This window comes from Lagenorhynchus albirostris, chromosome 5 (assembly GCF_949774975.1).
Source record: "Lagenorhynchus albirostris chromosome 5, mLagAlb1.1, whole genome shotgun sequence".
NCBI classification, from domain to species: Eukaryota; Metazoa; Chordata; class Mammalia; order Artiodactyla; family Delphinidae; genus Lagenorhynchus; species Lagenorhynchus albirostris.
In genome coordinates, this window is record NC_083099.1 from 97567996 (window position 1) to 97595413 (window position 27418).

The 27418-nt window shown below is 39.6% G+C and overlaps 1 protein-coding gene across 4 annotated transcripts in view; it reads right to left on the reverse strand.

The window, feature by feature from the left end:
* Positions 1-27078, reverse strand: part of TFG (trafficking from ER to golgi regulator) — a 43269-nt gene extending 16191 nt beyond the window's left edge. Inside the window, exons 1-4 of one of the 4 annotated variants that reach the window (XM_060150672.1) lie at positions 26859-27078; positions 21851-22077; positions 18266-18349; positions 12402-12548 (exon numbers count right to left, since the gene is read on the reverse strand). In XM_060150672.1, coding sequence (XP_060006655.1) covers positions 12402-12548; positions 18266-18349; positions 21851-22034 — 415 coding nt within the window. In that variant the 5' untranslated portion in view covers positions 22035-22077; positions 26859-27078. The remainder of the gene's footprint in view (positions 1-12401; positions 12549-18265; positions 18350-21850; positions 22078-26858) is intronic. The other 3 variants (XM_060150670.1, XM_060150671.1, XM_060150669.1) reach the window with 3 other exon arrangements.
* Positions 27079-27418: the final 340 nt, after the last annotated feature.

The window sequence follows — 27418 nt, forward strand, 5'->3', positions numbered from 1 at the left end:
TGTCCAAGCAAGTGTCCAAGGAGTCCATTACAGAGGTAGAGTGCTGAAAAACATAGGTAGCTATATGTTTCTTGGTGAGGGCAAGGCACAGCATTTTATTTGTTTTTTTGTTTGTTTGTTTGTTTGTTTTTTGCGGTACACGGGCCTCTCACTGTTGTGGCCTCTCCCGTTGCAGAGCACAGGCTCCGGACACGCAGGCTCAGCGGCCATGGCTCACGGGCCCAGCCGCTCCGCGGCATGTGGGATCTTCCCAGACCGGGGCACGAACCCGTGTCCCCTGCATCAGCAGGTGGACTCTCAACCACTGCACCACCAGGGAAGCCCAAGGCACAGCATTTTAAAGAGCACTGACAGCTGAATTGTAGTTTTGTTTTTTGGTTTTTTTTTGTGGTACGCGGGCCTCTCACTGTTGTGGCCTCTCCCACTGGGGAGCACAGGCTCCGGATGCGCAGGCTCAGCGGCCATGGCTCACGGGCCCAGCCGCTCCGCGGCAGGTGGGATCTTCCCGGTCTGGGGCACGAACCCGTGTCCCCTGCATCGGCAGGCGGACTCTCAACCACTGCGCCACCAGGGAAGCCCCTGAGTGGTAGTTCTGTTTGGTGAACCATACCTTCAGTTTCTGATGTAGCTTATTGGCCTATTTTATGCTTGTTTTTCTTGAGATTATTAAATCAGAATATGTTCTAAGAGCTTACAAGCTTAGGAAATTTCATAAAATAGGTAAGCAATCTAAGTACAGGAGAGAAAAAAAAAGTTACAACCATCTATAAAAATAAAGCATAGAGCTTCCTTGGTGTTGGGTGTTGAATTATGATAAAAACTCTCCAGAAAGTGGGCATCGAGGGAACCTATCTCAACGTCATAAAGGCCATATATGACAAACCCACAGCCAACATCATTCTCAATGGTGGAAAACTGAAAGCATTTCCTCTAAGATCAGGAACAAGACAAGGATGTCCACTCTCGTCACTATTATTCAACATAGTTTTGTAACTGCTAGCCACAGCAATCAGAGAAGAAATACAAATTGCAAAAGAAGAAGTAAAACTGTCACTGTTTGCAGATGACATGATACTATACACAAATAATCCTAAAGATGCTACCAGAAAACTACGAGCGCTAATCAATGAATTTGGTAAAGTTGCAGGATACAAAATTAATGCACAGGGCTTTCCTGGTGGCACAGTGTTTGAGAGTCCACCTGCCGATGCAGGGGACACGGGTTCGTGCCCTGGTCCGGGAAGATCCTACATGCCGCGGAGCGGCTGGGCCCATGAGCCATGGCCGCTGAGCCTGCACATCCGGAGCCTGTGCTCTGCAACGGGAGAGGCCACAACAGTGAGAGGCCCGCATACCGCAAAAAAAAAAAACCAAAATTAATGCACAAAAATCTCTTGCATTCCTGCAACACCAAAAGATCAGAAAGAGAAATTAAGGAAACAATCCCATTCACCACTGCAACAAAAAGAATAAAATACCTAGGAATAAACCTACCTAAGGAGGTAAAAGACCTGTCCTCAGAAAATTATAAGACACAGATGAAAGAAATCAAGGGTGACACAAACATATGGAGAGGTACACCATGTTCCTGGATTGGAAGAATAAATACTGTGAAAATGACTCTACTACCCAAAGCAATCTACGGATTCAATGCAATCTCTATCAAATTACCAATGGCATTTTTTACAGAACTAGAACAAAACAATCTTAAAATTTGTATGGAGATACAAAAGACTCCAAACAGCCAGAGCAATCTTGAGGGAAAAAAATGGAGGTGGAAGAATCAGACTCCCTAATTTCAGACTATACTACAAAGCTACAGTACTCAAGACAATATGGTACTGGCACAAAAGCAGAAATATAGATCAATGGAACAGGACAGAAAGCCCAAAGATAAACCCACACACCTATGGTCAACTTATCTATGACAAAGGAAGCAAGGATATATAATGGAGAAAAGACAGTCTCTTCAATAAGTGGTGCTGGGAAAACTGGATGGCTACATGTAAAAGAATGAAATTAGGACAGTCCCTAATACCATACACAAAAATAAACTTAAAATGGATTGAAGACCTAAATGTAAGACTGGACGCTATAAAACTCTTAGAGGAAAACATAGGAAGAACACTCTTTGACATAAATCACAGCAAGATGTTTTATGACCCACCTCCTAGAGTAATGGAAATAAAAACAAAAATAAACAAATGGGACCTAATGAAACTTCAAAGCTTTTGCACAGCAAAGGAAACTACAAACAAGCGAAAAGACAACCCTCAGAATGGGAGAAAATATTTGCAAATGAATCAACGGACAAAGGATTAATCTCCAAAATATATAAACAGATCATGCAGATCAATATTAAAACAACAAACAACCCAATCCAAAAATGGGCAGAAGACCTAAATAGACATTTCTCCAAAGAAGACAAACAGATGGCCAAGAGGTGCATGAAAAGCTACTCAACATCACTCATTATTACAGAAATGCAAATCAAAACTACAATGAGGGGGCTTCCCTGGTGGCGCAGTGGTTAAGAATATGCCTGCCAATGCAGGGGACACAGGTTCAAGCCCTGGTCTGGGAAGATCCCACATGCCACGGAGCATCTAGGCCCGTGAGCCACAACTACTAAGCCTGCGCATCTGGAGCTTGTGCTCCACAACAAGAGAGGCCAGGACAGTGAGAGGCCCACGCACCATGATTAAGTGGCCCCCACTCACCGCAACTAGAGAAAGCCCTCACGCAGAAACAAAGACCCAACACAGCTAAAAAAAAAAAAAAAAAAAAAACTACAATGAGGTATCACCTCACACCAGTCAGAAATGGCATCATCAGAAAATCTATAAACAACAAATGCTAGAGAGGATGTGGAATAAAGGGAATGCTCTTGCACTGTCGGTGGGAATGTAATTTGATACAGCCACTACTGAGAACAGTATGGAGGTTCCTTAAAAACCTAAAAATAAAACTACCATATGACCCAGCAATCCCACTACTGGGCATATACCCAGAGAAAACCATAATTCAAATAGACACATGCACCCCAATGTTCACTGCAGCACTATTTATAATAGCCAGGTAATGGAAGCAACCTAAATGCCCATCAACAGACGAATGGATAAAGAAGATGTGGTATGTATATACAATGGACTATTACTCAGCCATAAAAAGGAATGAAACTGGGTCATTTGTAGAGACGTCCCTGGACCTAGAGACTGTCATACAGAGTGAAGTAAGTCAGAAACAGAAAAACAAATATCGTATATTAACGCATATATGTGGAATCTAGAAAAATGGTATACATGACCTTATTTGCAAAGCAGAAATAGAAGCACAGACATAGAGAACAAATGTACGTATACCAGGGGGGAAAGAGGTGGTGTGGGAGGAATCGGGAGATTGGAATTGACATATATACACTAATATGTATAAAATAGATAACTAGTAAAAACCTGCTGTATGAAAATTGATTAATTAATTAATTTAATTATAGAAAAAAGCATAGAATGTACTATTCAGTTCATTAAGTAACTCAGATAGGACACAATGACTAGAAGGATGGCCATATAAAGAAACAATACATGATATGATTTCCAAGAAGCAGAGAAGAAACCAATTTTTAACATCTTTTACATTAACATAGGTGAGATATTAACAATAAAACATATGAACACCTGGAAATAAACTAATAAAGAAAAGCATTATGTGGAGAGAAATAAGTGAAGAGAAAGGTTGTTTCACCAAAACGAAAAAGCTTATAAATCTATTCCTTAGAGCAGAATATAGGCTACTGTAGGTTTCTGCACAGTACTGGCTCTACTTGTTGAATTCTGATCTAAGTTTCATAATATTCTACAGATGCTTTAACTCCTTCAAGTTATATGCAAATGTAGTGGTATCAGCATCTATGATTTCTTCTGGGAAAATGGTCAAAAGTTTTCTTCAGATCCTTGACCTAAAATTGGAGATTTTTGTTTAAAGGTATTTGTTTGGAGAGATAGGATTCAAAAATGCCACTTGCTTTGACCTGAAATGTAAAAGGTTTCATCATAAAGAGGCCAGAAGGATCTCACTGTAGTATTTCAGCACATCTCTTTAGTATGTTCTGAAATCTGGAAGTGAAACTAGAAATTACTAACCAATCACCAAATATTTATCAAGCCATCTACCACTAACACAATTCCACATGGCTGGAGGAAGAGGGAAATGACGGATAATGCACCTTTAACTAAATCAAACAAAACTCCACAATTTAAATGGGGCCAAAAAGAGAGTATCTCAGAATCTAAAGGTTGCAAGGGATTATACAATACCACTTTTCCACAAAACTATCTTCTATTAAGCCCCTTACAGCCAGTCATCCAGAGTCTATAAAATACTACTATTTCACAATATGGACAGTTTTAAGCATGTGAAACTTATATGCAAACACAAAAATTATTAAAAAAATAAGTTTATTTTTAAAGTGCAACATCTAATATTAAAAGTCGAGGAAAGCAACTCTTTTACAATCTACTTTCAAGCCATACTTATATTTCAGTCTATATTATATAATATATTTGGTCCCCAAACTATATTCAGTTCCAACTTTGTCAATAAACCTTGCTTTAACTTAATGTAAATAGTACATATAAGAACACCTACTGAATGCGGGCATAAGACCTCAGACCTCCCAAAAGGCAAGAAACTCCCCACGTACCTGGGTAGGGCAAAAGAAAAAAAGAAAAAACAGAGACAAAAGAATAGGGACCGGACCTGCACCAGTGGGAGGGAGCTGTGAAGGAGGAAACGTTTCCACACTCTAGGAAGCCCCTTCACGGGCGGAGACTGCGGGTGGCGGAGGGGGGAAGCTTCGGGGCCGCAGAGAAGAGCACAGCAACAGGGATGCGGAAGGCGAAGTGGAGAGATTCCCGCACAGAGGATCGGTGCCAACCGGCACTCACCAGCCTGAGAGGCTTGCCTACCCACCCACCGGAGTGGGCGGGGCTGGGAGCTGAGGCTCCGGCTTCGGTCGGAGCACAGGGAGAGGACTGGCGGCATGAACACAGCCTGAAGCGGTTAGTGCACCACGGCTAGCTGGGAGGGAGTCCGGGGAAAAGTCTGGACCTGCCGAAGAGGAAAGAGACTTTTTCTTCCCTCTTTGCTTCCTGGTACGCGAGAAGAGGGGATTAAAATTGCTGCTTAAAGGAGCTCCAGAGACGCGAGGGAGCTGCGGCTAACAGCGCGGACCCCAGGGACGAGCATGAGACGCTAAGGCTGCTGCTGCTGCCACCAAGAAGCCTGTGTGCGAGCACAGGTCACTAACCACACCTCCCTTCCAGAGAGCCTGTGCAGCCCGCCACTGCCAGGGTCCCGGGATCCAGGGACAACTTCCCTGGGAGAACGCACAGCAAGCCTCAGGCTGGTGCAACGTCCCACCAACCTCTGCCACCGCAGGCTTTCTCCGCATCCGCACCCCTCCCTCCCCCTGGCCTGAGTGAGCCAGAGCCCCCGAGTCAGCTGCTCCTTTAACCCTGCCCTATCTGAGTGAACAACAGACGCCCTCCGGTGACCTACACACAGAGGCGGGACCAAATCCAAAGCTGAGACCCTGGGAGCTGTGAGAACAAAGAAGAGAAAGGGAAATCTCTCCCAGCAGCCTCAGAAGCAGCGGATTAAAGCTCCACAATCAACTTGATGTACCCTGCATCTGTGGAATACATGAATAGACAACGAATCATCCCAAATTGAGGAGGGGACTTTGGGAGCAAGATTTATTATTTTTCCCCTTTTCCTCTTTTTGTGAGTGTCTATGTGTATGCTTCTGTGTGAGATTTTGTCTGTATAGCTTCGTTTTCACCATATGTCCTAGGGTTCTATCTGTCCATTATATTTGTTATCTTTTTAAAAAATTTTTTTCTTCATAATTATTTTTTATTTTAATAACTATTTTATGTTACTTTATTTTATTTTATTTTATCCTCTTTCTTTCTTCCTTTCTTTCTGCTTTTTCTCCCTTTTATTCTGAGCCGTGTGGATGAAAGGCTCTTGGTGCTGCAGCCAGGAGTCAGTGCTGTGCCTCTGAGGTGGGAGAGACAACTTCAGGACACTGGTCTGCAAGAGACCTCCCAGCTCTACATAATATCAAATGGTGAAAATCTCCCAGAGATATCCATCTCAACACCAGCACCCAGCTTCACTCAACGACCAGCAAGCTACAGTGCTGGACACCCTATGCCACACAACTAGCAAGACAGGAACACAACCCCACCCATTAGCAGAGAGGCTGCCTAAAATCATAATAAGGCCACAGACACCCCAAAACACACCACCAGACGTGGACCTGCCCACCAGAAAAACAAGATCCAGCCTCATCCACCAGAACACAGGCACCAGTCCCCTCCACCAGGAAGCCTACACAACCCACTGAACCAACTTTAGCCACTGGGGACAGACACCAAAAACAACAGGAACTACAAACCTGCAGCCTGCAAAAAGGAGACCCTGGTGGCGCAGTGGTTGAGAGTCAGCCTGCCGATGCAGGGGACACGGGTTCGTGCCCCAGTCCGGGAAGATCCCACATGCCGTGGAGTGGCTGGGCCTGTGAGCCATGGCCGCTGAGCCTGTGCGTCCGGAGCCTGTGCTCTGCAGCTGGAGAGGCCACGACAGTGACAGGCCCGCGTACCGCAAAAAAAAAAAAAAAAAAAAAAAAACCAGACCCCAAACACAGTAAGATAAGCAAAATGAGAAGACAGAAAAACACACAGCAGATGAAGGAACAAGATAAAAACCCACCAGACATAACAAATGAAGAGGAAATAGACAGTCTACCTGAAAAAGAATTCAGAATAATGATAGTAAAGATGATCCAGAATCTTGGAAATAGAATAGAGAAAATGCAAGAAACATTTAACACAGACCAAGAAGAACTAAAGGTGAAACAAGCAACAATGAACAACACAATAAATGAAATTAAAAATACTCTAGATGGGATCAGTAGCACAATAACTGAGGCAGAAGAATCGATAAGTGACCTGGAAGATAAAATAGTGGAAATAACTACTGCAGAACAGAATAAAGAAAAAAGAATCAAAAGAACTGAGGACAGTCTCAGAGAACTCTGGGAAAACATTAAACGCACCAACATTCGAATTATAGGGATTCCAGAACAAGAAGAGAAAGATAAAGGAACTGAGAAAATATCTGAAGAGATTATAGTTGAAAACGTCCCTAATATGGGAAAGGAAATACTTAATCAAGTCCGGGAAGCACAGAGAGTCCCATACAGGATAAATCCAAGGAGAAACATGCCAAGACACTTATGAATCAAACTGTCAAAAGTTAAATACAAAGAAAACATATTAAAACCAGCAAGGGAAAAACAACAAGTAACACACAAGGGAATTCCCATAAGGTTAACAGCTGATCTTTCCCCAGAAACTCTGCAAGCCAGAATGGACTGGCAGGACATACTTAAAGTGATGAAGGAGAAAAACGTACAACCAAGATTACTCTACCCAGCAAGGATCTCATCCAGATTTGATGGAGAAATTAAAACCTTTACAGACAAGCATAAGCTGAGAGAGTTCAGCACCACCAAACCAGTTTTACAACAAATGCTAAAGGAACTTCTCTAGGCAAGAAACACAAGAGAAGGAAAAGACCTACAATAACAAACCAAAACAATTAAGAAAATGGGAATAGAAACATACATATCAATAATTACCTTAAATGTAAATGGACTAAATGCTCCCACCAAAAGACACAGATTGGCTGAATGGATACAAAAACAAGACCCATATATATATGCTGTCTACAAGAGACCCACTTCAGACCTAGAGACACATACAGACTGAAAGTGAGGGGACGGAAAAAGATATTTCATGCAAATGGAAACCAAAAGAAAGCTGGAGTAGCAATTCTCATATCAGACAAAATAGACTTTAAAATAAAGACTATTACAAGAGACAAAGAAGGACACTACATAATGATCAAGGGATCAATCCAAGAAGATATAACAAATGTAAATATCTATGCACCCAACATAGGAGCACCTCAATACATAAGGCAAATACTAATAGCCATAAAAGGGGAAATGGACAGTAAAACATTCATAGTAGGGGACTTTAACACCCCACTTTGACCAATGGACAGATCATCCAAAATGAAAATAAATAAGGAAACACAAGCTTTAAATGACACATTAAACAAGATGGACTTAATTGATATTTATAGGACATTCCACCCAAAAACAACAGAATACACATTTTTCTCAAGTGCTCATGGAACATTCTCCAGGACAGATCATATCTTGGGTCACAAATCAAGACTTGGTAAATTTAAGAAAATTGAAATTGTATCAAGTATCTTTTCCGACCACAACGCTATGAGACTAGATAACAATTACAGGAAAAGATCTGTAAAAACTACAAACACATGGAGGCTAAACAATACACTACTTAATAACGAAGTGATCACTAAAGAAATCAAAGAGGAAATGAAAAAAGACCTAGAAACAAATGACAATGGAGACACGATGACCCAAAACCTATGGAATGCAGCAAAAGCAGCTCTAAGAGGGAAGTTTATAGCAATACAATCCTACCTTAAGAAACAGGAAACATCTCGAATAAACAACCTAACCTTGCACCTAAAGCAATTAGAGAAAGAAGAACAAAAAAACCCCAAAGTTAGCAGAAGGAAAGAAATCATAAAAATCAGATCAGAAATAAATGAAAAAGAAATGAAGGAAACGATAGCAAAGATCAATAAAACTAAAAGCTGGCTCTTTGAGAAGATAAACAAAATTGATAAACCATTAGCCAGTCTCATCAAGAAAAAAAGGGTGGAACACTCAAATCAATAGAATTAGAAATGAAAAAGGAGAAGTACAAACTGACACTGCAGAAATACAAAAGATCATGAGAGATTACTACAAGCAACTCTATGCCAATAAAATGGACAACCTGGAAGAAATGGACAAATTCTTAGAAAGGCACAACCTGCCAAAACTCAATCAGGAAGAAATAGAAAATATGAACAGACCAACCACAAGCACTGAAATTGAAACTGTGATTAAAAATCTTCCAACAAACAAAAGCCCAGGACCAGATGGCTTCACAGGCGAATTCTATCAAACATTTAGAGAAGAGCTAACACCTATCCTTCTCAAACTCTTCCAAAACATAGCAGAGGGAGGAACACTCCCAAACTCATTCTATGAGGCCACCATCACCCTGATAACAAAACCAGACAAGGATGTCACAAAGAAAGAAAACTACAGGCCAATATCACTGATGAACACAGATGCAAAAATCCTCAACAAAATACTAGCAAACAGAATCCAACAGCACATTAAAAGGATCATACACCATGATGAAGTGGGTTTTATTCCAGGAATGCAAGGATTCTTCAATATATGCAAATCAATTAATGTGATACACCATATTAACAAATTGAAGGAGAAACGCCATATGATCATCTCAATAGATGCAGAGAAAGCTTTCGACAAAATTCAGCACCCATCTGATAAAAACCCTGCAGAAAGTAGGCACAGAGGGAACTTTCCTCAACATAATAAAGGCCATATATGACAAACCCACAGCCAACATCGTCCTCAATGGTGAAAAACTGAAAGCATTTCCACTAAGATCAGGAACAAAACAAGGTTGCCCACTCTCACCACTCTTATTCAACATAGTTTTGGAAGTTTTAGCCACAGCAATCAGAGAAGAAACGGAAATAAAAGGAATCCAAATCGGAAAAGAAGAAGTAAAGCTGTCACTGTTTGCAGATGACATGATACTATACATAGAGAATCCTAAAGATGCTACCAGAAAACTACGAGAACTAATCAATGAATTTGGTAAAGTAGCAGGATACAAAATTAATGCACAGAAATCTCTGGCATTCCTATACACTAATGATGAAAAATCTGAAAGTGAAATCAAGAAAACACTCCCATTTACCATTGCAACAAAAAGAATAAAATATCTAGGAATAAACCTACTTAAGGAGAAAAAAGACCTGTATGCAGAAAATTATAAGACACTGATGAAAGAAATTAAAGATGATACAAATAGATGGAGACATATACCATGTTCTTGGATTGGAAGAATCAACATTCTGAAAATGAGTCTACTACCCAAAGCAATCTACAGATTCAATGCAATCCCTGTCAAACTACCACTGGCATTTTTCACAGAACTAGAACAAAAAAATTCACAATTTGTATGGAAACACAAAAGACCCCGAATAGCCAAAGCAATCTTGAGAACGAAAAACGGAGCTGGAGGAATCAGGTTCCCTGACTTCAGACTATACTACAAAGCTACAGTAATCAAGGCAGTATGGTACTGGCACAAAAACAGAAAGATAGATCAATGGAATAGGATAGAAAGCCCAGAGATAAACCCACGCACATATGGTCACCTTATCTTTGATAAAGGAGGCAGGAATGTACAGTGGAGAAAGGACAGCCTCTTCAGTAAGCGGTGCTGGGAAAACTGGATAGGTACATGTAAAAGTATGAGATTAGATCACTCCCTAACACCATACACAAAAATAAGCTCAAAATGGATTAAAGACCTAAATGTAAGGCCAGAAACTATCAAACTCTTAGAGGAAAACATAGGCAGAACACTCTATGACATAAATCACAGCAAGATCCTTTTTGACCCACCTCCTAGAGAAATGGAAATAAAAACAAAAATAAACAAATGGGACCTAATGAAACTTCAAAGCTTTTGCACAGCAAAGGAAACCATAAACAAGACCAAAAGACAACCCTCAGAATGGGAAAAAATATTTGCAAATGAAGCAACGGACAAAGGATTAAACTCCAAAATGTACAAGCAGTTCATGCAGCTCAATAACAAAAAAACAAGCAACCCAATCCAGAAATGGGCAGAAGACCTAAATAGACATTTCTCCAAAGAAGATATACAGATTGCCAACAAACACATGAAAGAATGCTCAACATCATTAATCATTAGAGAAATGCAAATCAAAACTACAATGAGATATCATCTCACACCAGTCAGAATGGCCATCATCTAAAAATCTAAAAACAATAAATGCTGGAGAGGGTGTGGAGAAAAGGGAACACTCTTCCACTGCTGGTGGGAATGTGAATTGGTACAGCCACTATGGAGAACAGTATGGAGGTTCCTTAAAAAACTACAAATAGAACTACCATATGACCCAGCCATCCCACTACTGGCATATACCCTGAGAAAACCAAAATTCAAAAAGAGTCATGTACCAAAATGTTCATTGCAGCTCTATTTACAAGAGCCAGGAGATGGAAACAACGTAAGTGTCCATCATTGGATGAATGGATAAAGAAGATGTGGCATATATATACAATGGAGTATTACTCAGCCATTAAAGAAATTGAGCTATTTGTAATGAGGTGGATAGACCTAGAGTCTGTCATACAGAGTGAAGTAAGTCAGAAAGAGAAAGACAAATACCGTATGCTAACACATATATATGGAATCTAAGAAAAAAAAAATGTCATGAAGAACCTAGGGGTAAGATGGGAATAAAGACCCAGACCTACTAGAGAATGGACTTGAGGATGTGGGGAGGGGGAAGGGTAAGCTGTGACAAAGTGAGAGAGTGGCATGGACTTATATACACTACCAAACGTAAAATAGATAGCTAGTGGGAAGCAGCTGCATAGCACAGGGAGATCAGCTCGGTGCTTAGTGACCACCTGGATGGGTGGGATAGGGAGGGTGGGAGGGAGGGAGACGCTAGAGGAAGGAGATATGGGAACATATGTATATGTATAACTGATTCACTTTGTTATAAAGCAGAAACTAACACACCATTGTAAAGCAATTATACTCCAATTAAAAAAATATATAGTACATGTCATCTGTAAAATGGAAAAAAATACATTTTTCTTTGCATATTATGAACACTGTGCTTAAGGTAAACTATACACCATTTGAGTGTACTAATCTAAGATTACTTTTTTACTTGAAACTATTAATACTTCATATATCACATAAAATTCATGAAATGATTTCCATTACTAAGGCTCATTAATTAACTATTACATTGAAAAGGGTTCAAGAGCCAAAGGGGTTTGAAAACCAACCTATGTCATAAACCCGGGAGTCTAAGACTAGCTGTAAAACAATCACCCAGAGGGCACTTTAACAATGGGATCCCCAGGCCCTGCCCTCCAAGAGGTCTGGGATGAGATCCAGGAATTGGTATAATAAAATCTCCCAGTAATCTTAAAGAACGGCCAGGTTTGGGAACACAGATATGAATATTAGCACAGATGCAGGAATAAGAAAGGGTAACAATGGAGGTGCCATCCTACTACTGCTGAGAAAGAGTTAGAAAAAAAAACTTCAAAAAGATATAAAAAGGATAAATCAGGATAAAATGACTTCATGGTCTACCATTTTCAGGAATGTTGGTGGATGGTCCCGGTTCTCCAGGTGGTTCCAAGCTATCCAATAAGCGATTCACTTTATTTCGAAGTTCTATCAGTTCTCGACGAAGATATTTCACCTGACTTGATTCAAGGGGTCTTGGCTGGCCATTAACTGGAATAAAAGCATTAATTTTCTTAAAATTAGGAAATATTCTTCAATAAGGATATCAGTAGAATAATATGCAATAAGGAAAAATCAAAATAACTTCTTGAAAAAGTTAAACAAAATCAAACAAGATACCTATTGACACCATTCAAATAACTTTTTAAGGAAAGGATTCTTCATTGCTACTTACTAATTTTTGGAAAAAATAAATATTCGTTAGTCTTTGCTGATGCCAGATCTATGGCTTACAACCCATAATGGTAAAACAAAACAAAATAAGTTAATTAAAAGAATTCAACTACAGTGAAATAAATTAAAAATACAGAAAGCTTTAATATATTTTAATAGAAATCATGTACCTTCAAAAGCTCATTTTATTTCACACAATTCTTTTATAGCCTTAAAATATTCAATAAACACCTTATTAAAGGTACAATATGACTGCAGGTTTTTTATCATTCTTGCCTACTTCTGACCTAAAAACAAGAAAAATTAGCTACCTAAAATAACTGACCTAAAAAGTAACCTATTAAAAAAAAATGCAGAATTCATAAATTCACATCACCACTGTCCTTCAAAGTAGTTACTTCCAAAGCAGCACATTAGCCACATAAAGTCAGATTATTCAATAATGATTGTTTTTTTAAACAAAGGCAATATTACCTCATTTAATTACCCATTTTGTGCAAATGACTTTCAGCTGACTAAAAAATAATCCTTCATCCAGCAACAAAGACCATCACCACTGAGATTGTTAATTTTAAAATTTTTAATTTATTAATTCACAAGGCTCTGAAGGCAAACCTCAAGATAGGAGTTGAAAAATTAAACTAAACTCAAATGTTTTTTATGCATTGTCAGTATACACATATACAAATTCCTAAGGCACCAAATTAGAAAAGGAAATCTATTTGAAAATAAAGGTTCAGTGAGATTCTTTGTAAAATATGTTTCATACATCAAACCACCAATATAAGCTTTTAAAAGACAATCCACCAGTATTTTACATACTCCCTCTACAGTTATGAGGAAGTTCAATATAATCTACCTGTATCAATGGCTGGCTTTTACTGGGCATTACTGTTTTTCTCTAATAGCTGAAAAGAAGAAAAGCAGCTCCTGACAGCTAAGAACTGACCCAGTACTGTAGGACAGGCTTGAGTGTTGCTAGAAGCTGGCATGGCACTGACAGATAGGTTCTGGTGTTCCCTTGTTGAACATAAACAATTTCAGAAAACACTAACAGTACATCAAATACATCTCAATAAAATTTTCAAAATTTAAAAAACAAAGAACATGAACAATCAGAAAAGATCACTGTGGGACTGTGATAGCTCAAGACAAAAAAGAAAACCAGTCCATAACATGTGAGAACTAGACAAAAACAAGAATGTTGACCAAACCACAAAAATGACCAAACATCCCTGGCTAATTATGCGTGACTGTCGTAGTTTTACCAATCACAGCTTTAGCCTCAATTCACTACCCCCACCAAAGCCCCATTCCTTGAACCTTATCCAAAATCATCTAAAACAAGCCCAAGCCCTATGAAAATTCCTTTCTAACACGTTTTTACTGACACCCTATTGTTCTCCATGGTGTTCATTCTCCCTCATTGCAATGTATTTGAAATTAAGCCCCGTTTCATTCCTAAAACCGCTTACTTGTGCCTTCTTTTTTCTTAAGTAATCTCAATAGAGGTTTGCTAGTTGTATATTTTCAAAATTGATGATCCTATCAATTCCCCACTTCTAGTTCATTTCTGCTCTTTATTATTTTCTTCCAAGTTACCTGGACTTATTTTGTCCTTTTTCTTTTTAGCTTTAGCATGCTCTAAAAACTATGTCATATAAAAGTCATCACTGGGCTTCCCTGGTGGCGCAGTGGTTGAGAGTCCACCTGCCGATGCAGGGGACACGGGTCCATGCCCTGGTCCGGGAAGATCCCGCATGCCGCGGAGCGGCTGGGCCCGTGAGCCATGGCCGCTGAGCCTGTGCGTCCGAAGCCTGTGCTCCGCAACGGGAGAGGCCACAGCAGTGAGAGAGGCCCGCGTACCGCAAAAAAAAAAAAAAAAAAAAAAAAGTTATCACTAATTATTTCTAATTCGTATTGTGATTTCTTCTTTGATATGTTACTTAAAAGCATATTTTTATCTTCAAAAGTATGGGAGTTTGGGTTCTTTTTTGTCAAATAGTTCCTAATGAGACCAGAGAATATGATCTCTAGGATATTCCTTCCCTGATATTGAGACTCATTAGAAAACCTAGTACATGGTCAGCTTTTATAAATATCCATATGCACTAAAGAAAAACTGAATCCTGCCCTGATTGCTAGATGTATAAGATCAAGCCTGTATTTGTTCTGTTTAAATTTTGAGGCTGCTTAACCTATCAGTTTCAGAGAGAAGCGTATTGAAAGCTCTCTTATGAATTTTTCCTTCTTCTGTCAATTTTTCCTTGAGGAAAAATCTAAGGCTATGATGTGTAAGTGTTCAGAATTATTATATCTTCCCAGAGAATTATTTTTTATCATGATGAAGTGACTATTACTAATAAAGTTTTCACTTAAGAGTCTACTCTGTTATACTACAAACTAGCCTTGAGTTTGTCTAGTATACAAACTTTTCTAGCCCATTACTTTCCAACTCTGCATAATAATCTTTTGGTATGTCTCTTATAATCAGTATGTAACAAAATTGTTTAACCAATAAAAGTGTCTGTCTTTTAACTTGTATGTTTAGTCTGTTTATGTGTACTGTGGTTAGTATTTTGTGCTACTTTCTATTTTTCAAGCTTTCTCTGCTTCTTTTCCTCCTTCCTCACCATCTAGTTAACCAAGTAAGTACCCTTTGTTTCCTTCTTTTCCCTCTACTGGCTATTTCTAGTCTTTCAATAATCCCTCTTACATTCTAGAAAAGCACACTGCAATTTAAAAAACCTAAGTTAATTACTATCCTCCTCCCAAAGAATCCAAGTCTTTAAAGTATTTTAATTCCTCTCATCCTCTCCTGTCTTACATATAATTATTGCTCAGTATTTTTGTTCCATCTTGTTTCTATATTCCTAAAACTATTATTTAATAGTCAATGCTCATTTAAATTCATACATTAACCAGTTTATTTGCTCACAATTTCTTGCATCTTTTACCATTCTTCGGACTCAATTTCCTTTTTGCTGACAAACCATTTTTAAAAATTCTTTTACAAGTGTCCTTGACGCTTGTTAAATTCTCAGTCTTTGTTTGAAAATGTTATTTCCCCTTATTCCTTAAGTTTAGCAGACTACAGAATGCTACTTGTCTACCCATCTTTTTCTGAACAGTGGAAGATGTTATTCTATTGTCTTCCAATTTCTGTTATTGTTACTGTGAAGAAGTCTAACAGTCTAATTGCTTTGTAGGTGATCAGTCTACAGGCTGATTCACTCAGGCTACTTTTAAGATTATCTCTTTGTCTTATATATTCTCATGACAATACATCCAATGGAGATTTATTTTTACTTACCCTGCTCAGGACTCACTGTGCCTCCTGAAACTGAGCGTTTATATCTTTTATATAATTCTGAAAAATTCTTTAGTCATTACTTCCTCATATATTTCCACTCCCCTATTCTCTCCTTCTTTAAAGTCTTAATGGAAATAAGCTGGACTTTCTCAAATTCCCTCTCATTATTCTCCATCTCTGTGTTTTTGTGCTCTATTCTGTCATTTCTTTAGACCACCTTCCACTTTACTAATTCCCTCTTTGGCTGTGACTAATCTGCTGTTCTAACTCACCACTTAGTATTTAATTTCAATTTTAATTGACTAATATTTTTCATTTCCACAAGTTACCTTAAGTTCTTTTTTATGGGGGGGTATTGATGTATAGCTGATTTACAATGTTGTGCTAGTTTCAGGTGTACAGCACAGTGATTCAGTTTTTATATATATATATATATATATATATATATCTTTTCCAGATTCTTTTCCATTATAGGTTATTACAAGATGGTTGAATCTTGTAATACAGTCCCCTGTGCTATACTGTAGTTCCTTGTTATTTATCTACCTTAAGTTTTTAATCGGTTCCTTTTTTCATAGTGCCTAGTTCTTATATTCTTATTTCTTCTTTTATGTCCAATAACTTTTAATATATATTTTATTATCACTTCTACTAACTGAAGTTCTTGGAAATCTAATCCTACTATTAGTTGTATCCATTGTTTCTTGCTTACATGGACGTTTCATGTGTCTTACACTTTTGACCTCTAAGTTCATCAACAGGATTTTATCTGTGAGAAGCCTATGTGATTTGAACTGAGAACATACACCCTCCAGAGAGATTTCTGCCTTTGTTTCTTGCAATTTTTCGTGGTAGTAACTGGGCTTGGGAGTTCCCAAAGGACCACTGGTTATGAATCCTCAAGGGAGCCTTTGCAAACCCCTGGCATCCCAGGGCATATGAGAATTTCCCCTGTCAATTCCTTGACTCTACCAACTAAGAGATATTTTTCTTCTACAATATTCTTTTTGAGAGTATAGCCACTGAGGGTCTAGGATCCAAGGCCTATACCACGTAGATACCAAATGACAAATCCTTAGATTATGCACACTAAAACCTTCACCATCACCACCAAAAGCATCCCAAGTCTCAGCTTTTGGTACTTCAGGTGCTGGTTTTTAACTCCAACTATATTTTGGTCCCTGACATTTTCCTCAAGTTCTTGAGCAAGCTCAGGTGTGTAATTCAAAAAATATATTTGAAATAGTTTATTTAGCACATCCTCAGTGTTTCTGGGATGAAGATTCAGTTTACCTAATCTGCTTGATAGATGGCCAATAGTGGTTAAGTATTTTAGATTCAATATTGTAAAAAGATACCTTTTATTTAAAAAAATTTTTAACAGTTTTTGTTAGCATTTTAAAATGATTCATGTTCACCCTTCCTAGATGGAGAGGAAATAAATACAAATTAAATCAATTGGCCATGATCATATTTCATGGAACTGTAATGGTCAGTGCCACATAATTTTTTTTTTCCGGTAAGCTTATTACAATTTGTTTCCTCTGACAAACACCCAGTTTGCCTGAGTTTTAAAAGGGTACTTCCTTTGCCCCACTTGAGCCACAAAATTTTTTTAAAATGCTAACCAAAACATCCAGAAAAAAAGTCCACATTTTATTTTTCACATAATCATACTACCACTTTAACTCTGCAATCACTTCTATCTTGTCCCTTAAGCATTCTGCCTTGCAAATCTGTCATGATCTATAAGAAAACAAAATCTAATAGATTAAAATTAGTCTTATATTTGTTTTTTATCAGAACTATCTCTAATCTTTAAGTACTCCTTGAAAAATAATTTCTAAAAAGTATCAGGCCTATATGTTAAACCCTGAGAATAAATAAAAACATACTACATTAGAAAAGATAATTATATATTCTTAGAGAACTAAACTTAATAAAGGTAGTTTTAACACTGCAATTATTTTCAGTCCTGGAAACACTTATACAAGTGGCACATATTATTATTTAGGGTAACCGAGCAGATGAGTTATTTAAAATATGTCTACTTTCTACTAATCTTCAAAGAAAAAGAATATAGTTAAGCCTTAATAATTTAAAAATTCTGATATAGCTGAAAAGTTACCACTTAATTCTGAGTCTTTAAAACGAAAAAAGCTAAATAGTTTTTCATAAAAATACAATGAATAGTATATTTATTAGAAAGTTTACCACTTACCAAATAACGTCAGTTTCAGTATCCTACTACACTGAATTGCAAAGGAAAGGTCAGAACTATCAAAAATTGTTATAAGATCTCCATCTGAAACAAACAAAAAAAAGTTTCAGATTTGAATTAGTAGTAAACTAGGATATATGTTCAATTAAATGCAAAATGTAGATCACAGAGCATAATTAGCATCTCCCATAAAAACCTTAAATATAAAGGATCTAGGAAAGATGTATTTGTTCAAATGATACTAAATCAATTTCACTTATTACCTTTATGGCAAGATATTTATCATATCCTCAGAAGAAGAGCCAACAAACACATAGCTAAGATTAATACATTAAGTAATCTTTTACTAGTCACCAGGAGATTACAGTTTAGACTGAAATCTTTTCCATTCTAAAAAATTTAAATGTATTTATCAGAAATTAAAGTAATAAGGACTTACATGGTGGCGCAGTGGTTAAGAATCTGCCTGCCAATGCAGGGGATATGGGTTTGAACCCTGGTCTGGGAATATCCCACATGCTGCGGAGCAACTAAACCTGTGCGCCACAACTACTGAGCCTGCATGCCACATCTACTGAGACCACGTGCCACAACTACTGAAGCCCATGCACCTAGAGCCTGTGCTCCACAACGAGAGAAGCCACCACAATGAGAAGCCTGCACACAGCAAGGAAGAGTAGCCCGTGCTCGCCCCAACTAGAGAAAGCCCACACACAGCGACAAAGACCCTACACAGCCATAAATAAATAAGTTTATTTTAAAAAAAAGAAATTAAATGATTCTCAAGGTTCAAATTTTAATTCTAAGTACAGTAAAACTCCACTGACACAAATGGAGGGGAAGCCACATACAACAGTAACTAAAAAGGTTGTAAAAAAAAAATCTTTTTGCAGAATTGTCCTAATAAACGGATAGACAGTGGAGTCTTTCAGGTCCCTGACCATCTCGATGCTGAGATGGAAACTATCAATTCTCCACAGGAAAAATATTCATATACACAAGATTCTGAAATACCCTAGATCCCAAGGATAAAGAATACTACAATTAGCATATCAACTGCCTGTTCAAAAGCTTTCAAAGGGCTAGGAAAAAAATTGCTAGAGAAAGAACAGAAAAGCAGCCACAGCAAGGAACTGATCAGGGGCCTCTGCAAGGTATCTTCGACACAGCTGTGGGGAAGGAGAGTGCCTGGGGAGGCTGAGAGGCTGCTCCAGCGATGCTCTGCTACACCAATTTTAACACTGATTAGGCAGACTTATTTTGGACAAAGATGGCAATAAAAGCCATAACTGAGGATTTTATCATTGTTTTTTGCTCTTTACAGCCACATCCATATTTTACAACAAAAACATCTAATGCTCAACTTCAGGGATTCTACTCATAAACATATTTTTAAGAAAATAAAGTATATATGTAAAAGAAGGAAACTTTCTATAACTGCCTTTTTCTTTTCTGATTTCTACAACAGAAACAATATCTCTGACGGCAGGAACTCTTTACCTAAGTCAGTCCTCTATCCTCATGCCCAAGAGTCTATGGAACACAAATTTGTACAATTCAAAGCACTCAAAAACACGATGGGGCTTCCCTGGTGGTGCAGTGGTTGAGAGTCCGCCTGCCAATGCAGGGGACACGGGTTTGTGCCCCGGTCCAGGAAGATCCCACATGCTGCGGAGCAGCTAGGCCCGTGAGCCATGGCCGCTGAGCCTGCGCATCCGGAGCCTGTGCTCCGCAACGGGAGAGGCCACAACAGTGAGAGGCCCGCGTACCGCAAAAACAAACAAACAAACAAACAAACAAAAAAACACGATGAAAAACAAATTCAATGTGATAACTAGATGTGGAAGTTTCAACAATGAGGATACCCAAAGCTAGGGGGTTACAAACTGCAACCAATGGACAAATCCTTGTTTACAGGACCTCAAACTAAGAATGGTTTTTATATTTTTAGAGGTTCTAGAAAAAAGAAGATGAGACAGAGGCCTTATGTGACCCACAATGCTAAAATATTTATTATCTGATCCTTTAAAGAAAAAGTATGCTGACCCTTCCCTAAACAAAAATAAGAGAGAGCCAGTAAAACAGTAAACTCAGCTTAAGATAGGCCAAGTTTGAGGTAAGAGCAAATCATCTGAGGTAAAACCATTAAAGACGAGTTGTACAGTCAAAAAAAAAAAAAAAAAGGACAAACTGATCAAATTTAGGCACACATTTGGAAGTCAAACAGTTGAAAGTCAATGTATTATAAGTTGAAAGTCAATGTATTGTAAGTAGATGAGATTACTAGGGAAGAGAACAGGAAGAAAACTGCTCTCCTTTTTTGTTCCTTAACATGGGTGACCCTCAAAAATTAGTTCTGGGTACCATTAGATGATACATTGCAAAAAAAGAAAGGAGAATTACACCTGTAGTGAAATAATCAGCTTAGCTGATCATCAATGATTTATACTCCCCTTCCTCAGTGTAAGTTGTTGGAAAGTGCCTGTCCAACCAGGGACATTTCCCAACCTACTGACATCAACACAGTCATGTGACCAATGTGATGTGAGCAGAAACTAGGCCTAGAGAGTACAGTCTCCCATGTGATTCTCCACACTCTGTCTTCATGCAACTGCTTGCTGGATGTCAGTGCTCAAGGTGTGCTTGTTAGCCATGTGTTGAATATATCAGAGCTGGGTCCCTGTCAACCTGGGTCCCTGAATGATTTCTTGAGTGTTAAACCATTGAGATTTTAAGATTTCTGCTGTAACAGCTGGCATTACTTCAAGCCAACACACAGAGAGAAACAGAGAAGAAGCTATTAGTGATAAGAAGAAAACTGAGACAACACAGTGTCAGAGATATTAAGGGGTAAGAGTATTTTAAAAAGATGGTGTGGATAGCAGTGCCAAGTATTGAGATCAAGGTGAAATAGACTGGAAATAAATTCAGCGATAAGAAAGATACTGGTAACCACCTAAAGCACAATTATCAGTAGAGATGTTAACAAAGAAGACAGGTTTAAAGAGAAAGAAATAAAGACAGTCTACTACTATAATCCTACTATGTGTTTGATGAAACATTTGTCATATAAAACCCATCTCCATAAAAAGTTTTGTGGTCCAATGAGCCTGAGAACACTGCATAAACTGACATCGTACATCAGTATATTACATGTTCTGAAAATTCCTGCAATAAATACATTTGTCTTGTCTTAAACCAGCTTTCCCAGATTTAGTTGACCATGAAATCCTTTCTCATTCAATACCTACTAACATCCCTTTCACTTTGGGAAACACAAGTAAAAGTTTGGTTTTAAAGCAAAATGGAAGCCAGAATTTGCACAGGCATAAGAGAAAAAAAAAATGGCTAGTAAAAATGTGTGAAAGTGTCCTATCACTTAAAACCCCCTTCTAATAATAAATCACTTAGCTATTTTTAACTTACAAAAGAAGTATAACTACATGAACATTCCATTAAATAAAAGAAAGTGGTACTCAATTACCATGGAAGGAAACAATTTTTATTCTGATTTCAATGAAAAATGGGCAAAAGAACACATATGATATTTAGACTTTTAAAAACTAACTTGAGAAACACTCTTACCTTCATCTTTATATTTTATTGTAACTTCATCATTACTCAGAAGTTTTCCTCTGAAGACTCTCTGCATCATTAGCACTAATTCATCATAAGTAATATCTTCATTATGAATGGGAATTCGTCGAATATCCTCTCCAAGTTGAGCTTTGATAATTAGCTTCCCACTCAGATCCAACTGCCCATTCATGGTGGACTCCAGGATGTTCTATATATACAACTCTAGAGAAAGACTGACAAAATGGTTTTGATGATTAAACAGCTATAAAACATATTTTAAAAGTTGAAAAGCAAAGCTACGATTAGAATCTAAGAAATTCTGGCCTTCAAAGGAGATCCACTGTTCCAGCATTACCATATTCATGTTAAAATGGTCTGGAGGGACTTCCCTGTTGGCACAGTGGTTAAGAATCCACCTGCTAATGCAGGGGACACGGGTACAAGCCCTGGTCCTGGGAAGATCCCACATGCCGCAGAGCAATTAAGCCCATGCACCACAACTACTGAGCCTGCGCTCTACAGCCAGCGTGCCGCAACTACTGAGCCCGCGTGCCCAGAGCCTGTGCTCTGCAACGAGAAGCCACTGCAATGAGAAGCCCGCGTGCAGCAAAGACCCAATGCAGCCTAAAATAAATAAATAAATTTATTTTTAAAAAATGGTCTGGGGCTTCCCTGGTGGCGCAGTGGTTGAGAGTCCGCCTGCCAATGCAGGGGACGCGGGTTCCTGCCCCGGTCCGGGAGGATCCCACATGCTGCGGAGCGGCTGGGCCCTTGAGCCATGGCCACTGAGCCTACACGTATGGAGCCTGTGCTCCGCAACGGGAGAGGCTACAACAGTGAGAGGCCCGCACATCACAAAAAAAAAAAAAAAAAAAAAAAATGGTCTGGAGGTGGCTTTATTATGAGCCTAAGAAAATAAGTTTTATTATTTTATATCTATTATTATTTTACCCATATATTTAACTGCTTATCTGATTTAGATTTCTTACTTAACATGTCTAGAACAAAGTCCTCATCTTCCCCTCAAAATCTGCTTCTCCTGTAGTCTTCTCCATCTCAGTTAATAACAATTCTCCTTCTAAGTTGTTCAAGATAAAAAAAAATCTTGGTTTCTCTCTTTTCCTCACACCTTACATACACCAAATTGCCAACAAATCTAGCTGCCACAACCTTTAAAATATCTCTAGAATGCAGTCACTTTAGTACCTTCACCTCTATCAACTTAATCCAAGCCACCATCATCTATTGCCTGGATTATTGCAAAAGACTCCTAACTGGTCTGCCTGCCCTTTACCTTTGTCTGCTTTTAATCTATTCTCAACACATCAGAGTTATCCTGATAGTTAAATATAGTTAAATATCCTGTAGGTAAATAAAATCTAGTATCACTACTTCAAAATCTTCCAGTAGATTCCCATCTCACTCTTGGTAAAAGCCAGAACTACAAGGTCATGACCTGACCTCTGGTCCCTGGCCAAGCGTTTAACCTCATTTCCCACCTCTCTCTCTGGCTACCCTGCTACAGTCATACTTCACATTCTCCTTCTCAAGACCTGGCACTTGCTGTTTCCTTTATCTTGAGCCCTTTTCACACACCTCACATGATTCAGATCCCTGATCAAATGTTAATTTCTCAGAGGTTTTCCCTGGCCATCTAACTTAAAATGGTTTCACAGTCACTTTCTTATCCTGCTTCATTTTTCTGCAAAGCACTTATCACTACCAAATATTAAAAATGTATTCATTTTTTACTGTCTTTTCCACTAAAAAGTAGGGAAATAAATGGTTTTGTTCACTGTATTTCCGGAGCCTAGAACAGTGCCTAGCACACGGTTAATCATTCAATAGCCGTTAAATGAAGGGGAAAATAAATACTGGCTTCCAAACTCTATTAGCCTGTATATACTAACTGCTAGCCCTGAAGAGAAGAGCATGTGTGAACACTAAAATAGTCTCAAATTTTTCTCACTAAAATAAGAAAGACCTCACGAGTATCTTCTCCAATTTTTCTATTTTGGAAACTTGAGGACAAAGAACAAATCAGTGATACCCTCCTGAGCTTTCTAACAAGACTGTCCACTATTGTTTCTACATCTTCCATAACACACCCCTTCCCCAAACCTGAGTGCGTGTGATTAGACAGCACACTTGAAGAATAAGACAGTGTCAGAGAACTAACTTGCTATTGAATTTTCCCTTCTTGGGTTGTATTTTAATCTTATTTCAGGTTATTCAGTGCACTTCTCCTGTAATGACTCTGTAATCCTAAATTCAAAATAATGTCTGAGGTCTCTAGTAATTTATACCATTACCGTATAACAACAGAAAATACACTTATGCTTAATTAATGTATTAATATCTCTTCTTCTCAAGGCCTATCTCTTCTTTCCAAGACCAAGATGTCCTTGAACACATTATCTGTAACCACGGAGCATTTCCCTAGCATCAACTCCTTCCTCCTCCTGCCCCAAGCAAATGATCTCTCAGACTATTTAAAGTACCTTATAATCTCCTACTGGACACATTCTGGTTTCAACACCATGCTTTTCTACTAGCAGCTTTCTGTTTTCTCTTCTTAAATGTGTTATTTCATTAACATCATATTCAGTGCTCATAATTCTCTACATTTACTCCTTTGTGTGTGTGTGTGAAAGCACTCCACCTGGCCCCCAACACATCAATGCTTCAAATACTTAAGAAAGTTTTCATGAATCCTAATTCATTTCATGAATAGTACAAATAAATGCCCTAATATTCTTCATATAAATGCCCCATGTCCTTCCAATTAACTACTCCTTAAATGAATGTCTCTAGACCCCCTTGACATCCTCTGAACAAATTAATTTTATGAGTGAATCTTTAATGCCCCATCTTAAAATGGGGCAAAAAATATTGAATCTAACACTCTAAGGTCAGTTCAGAACAGAGTGGACTGTGTTCTACGATCTGGATGCTATGCTTGTCCTGACATAAAATAAGAATACAGTTAGCTTTTTATCTGCCAATTCTGACAAAAGACTTCTCATGAAGACTCTGATTAATTGAAACCTCCATAAAACCCCTTCACCTGTTAGCCAAACCAGCCCTCTTCATTTGGGAAATACTTAAATACCTACTATATGCCAAGCTCTGAAGTATCATTACTTCAACAAGATGGTAAAGATTCCACCTTGTTTGTCTTGCAGCCTGAGAATAATAAAGAACTTCAGCAAATCAATCTATGTAACCTTCTCTTACCTACAGGATGTGTAAACCATCAATAATGTAGTTAAGGACCAGGGCTTAGCTTCAGCAGGATGGTTCTACCTATTCTCAGCAGCATCTAAAATAGTGCCTGACATATAATATTTAAAAACTTGTTTTCGCTCCCTAAACAAAAGATGTATGACAAATAATAAAGTTCTGAAAGAGGGACTGAGAGAAGAAAGCTGTACGATCAGATCAGTTACTAAGTCAAACCTTCACACTGTACCTTCTTTACGTAGCTAGAAGTGACTCCCTTCAACAGACATATTCCTAATCAAGAGAAATTTCCAACATTAAATATAATTGATATAATCCTTTTGATCGTGAAGGAATTGTTGCTCAGTTACAATGGATCTGAAACTATGAGTCTCCTTCACTTTGCATCTGCCACGTTTGCCTGCAAATTCACTTACTGGTTGCACTGGACTGTAACCAGGACTGTAACCTACCTGTAGCCAGGAACCAGGCCTTCTTTCCTAAGGTTGTCCCCAGTTTGTGCAGTCATCTGCATAAGGCATGCACACAAGTTATCACAAAAATAAGAGTACCCTGGAAGGGAAAATCCCATCCCATTTGTTTACGTAACTGTAGAATCCAGGTCCTCTTTTTCTCTAACTTCAATCACAAGGTAGAGACTGTTGTGAACTACTAGTTCCTAGGGCTGCTGGTGAAATCCTTACAGCTTTTTCTTCTCCCCATTTCTCCTTCTTTCTTCTTGTCCTTGCCCCACTCCCTCTGAAGTCCAGAAATGACACAGCCACTAACTTATGAAATCTTCCAACAAGAACACTGTTCTCAGAACTGGAGAATAAAGTGACAGGCCCAAGGAAGCACATAAAAAGCCTGCCTCTTAAACCAGGATGTAGGTTCAGTGACCAAACCTCCAGTTCCACGAGCCCTGTAGTTAGGGCCCTGCTCAAATTCAGAGGGGCCTGCTTAGGTACCTCCAGAGGGTAGCAATTTCCTTTAAGAAATCCCAAGCAAAACCAAACCCTTGAGTAGTCTAAAGAATGCAAGGAGCCTCAAATCCTGCCTGACCAGAGGCAGTGTAGCAAGATGGTAAAGATATCCCCTACTAGCTGTGTGACCTTAGGCAAATACTTCGCCAAGCCTCACTTTTATCACATTCAAAATGGGAATATCTAAATTTGGAAGAATCCTTGTGATGATTAAATGAGACCATGCATCTAAAATACTTAGCACAGTGCCTAGCAAAGAAAACTCTTAAAAGTTAGTTGTCATCACCAATCAAAATGGGTTGGACCTCCAGACGGCGCTTGATTAAGGACTGACATAGCCAAGGAACAAGGTTTCTCCTAAGTGACCCCAATTAACTTATTCCCATAGGCGCCATTCTCCACCCTTCTCACCCTTCCAAGCCCCTCTGAGGGTTAGGCACTGGACCACCCCAGGCCTCCCAAAGTCCCTCTCCTCTCCCTCGGGCAGTGCAACCCCTAGAAGTCAGGCGGAATCCGCGCAAGTGCCCTTGCTGACCCAAACACCCCTTAGAGCCCCTCAGAGGGCCCGCTTCGCTGCCACTGTGGCCAGCGGGGCCCCCCTCCCCTCCCCTCCCCGGACGTGGCCTCCCCTCCCCCACGCGAGGCCCAGCACGGCCTCCGTCCTCCCGACGTCCAGCCCTCCCCACGACCCCTCCGACCCCACCCGTCCCGCGCCCGCCGGTTCGAACGAGGCCCTCCCAGCGTTTTCCACGTCTCCCGGCCCGCCTTGCCCGAGAGATCAGCCGCGCCCCTGTCTCCAGCGGCCATACCGGTTTCCCGAGGCTCCCGCTGCCGCCCCTCCGCGGGTCTCTGCTGATCCGACCGGTGAGAGGCCGCCACCGCCGGGCTCTGGGGCGTTGGGGGAAGGCTGCTGTCACGGCCCACTCGGTTGCCCTCCGGGGCCGCTGCACCTCGCTGGCAGGCTCGCGCGGGCCCCGGCCAATCGCACGGACCCACCAAGCCCAGCGAGAGCTCGGGCCCAGTACGTGGCAGGTGGGGAAAGAAAAGGGGCGGGAACAAGAAGAAAATCTGTCCTTTCGCTCCGCCTTACAACGAGCAAATCAACCCAGCAGGCATGCGCAGCGCCGAGGGGAGGGGGACTGACAACGCCGCAGCCTGCAGGAGCCTGAATCTGTGCTTTCTCACTGGAAGACTGAGGGTAGGAAATGCGAGCTGGATGGATGCACGCATGCGCGAGGCGTGACAAGGCACTTCCGGTTTTCCGGAACGCTAGTATTTCCTGTCTCTCGCCTGTGGGCGGGGCGTAATTTGCTGTTTTAGACTCTGAGAGCAGGTTTAAAGTGGGCGTTAGTCCAAGTTTGGCTGCTTC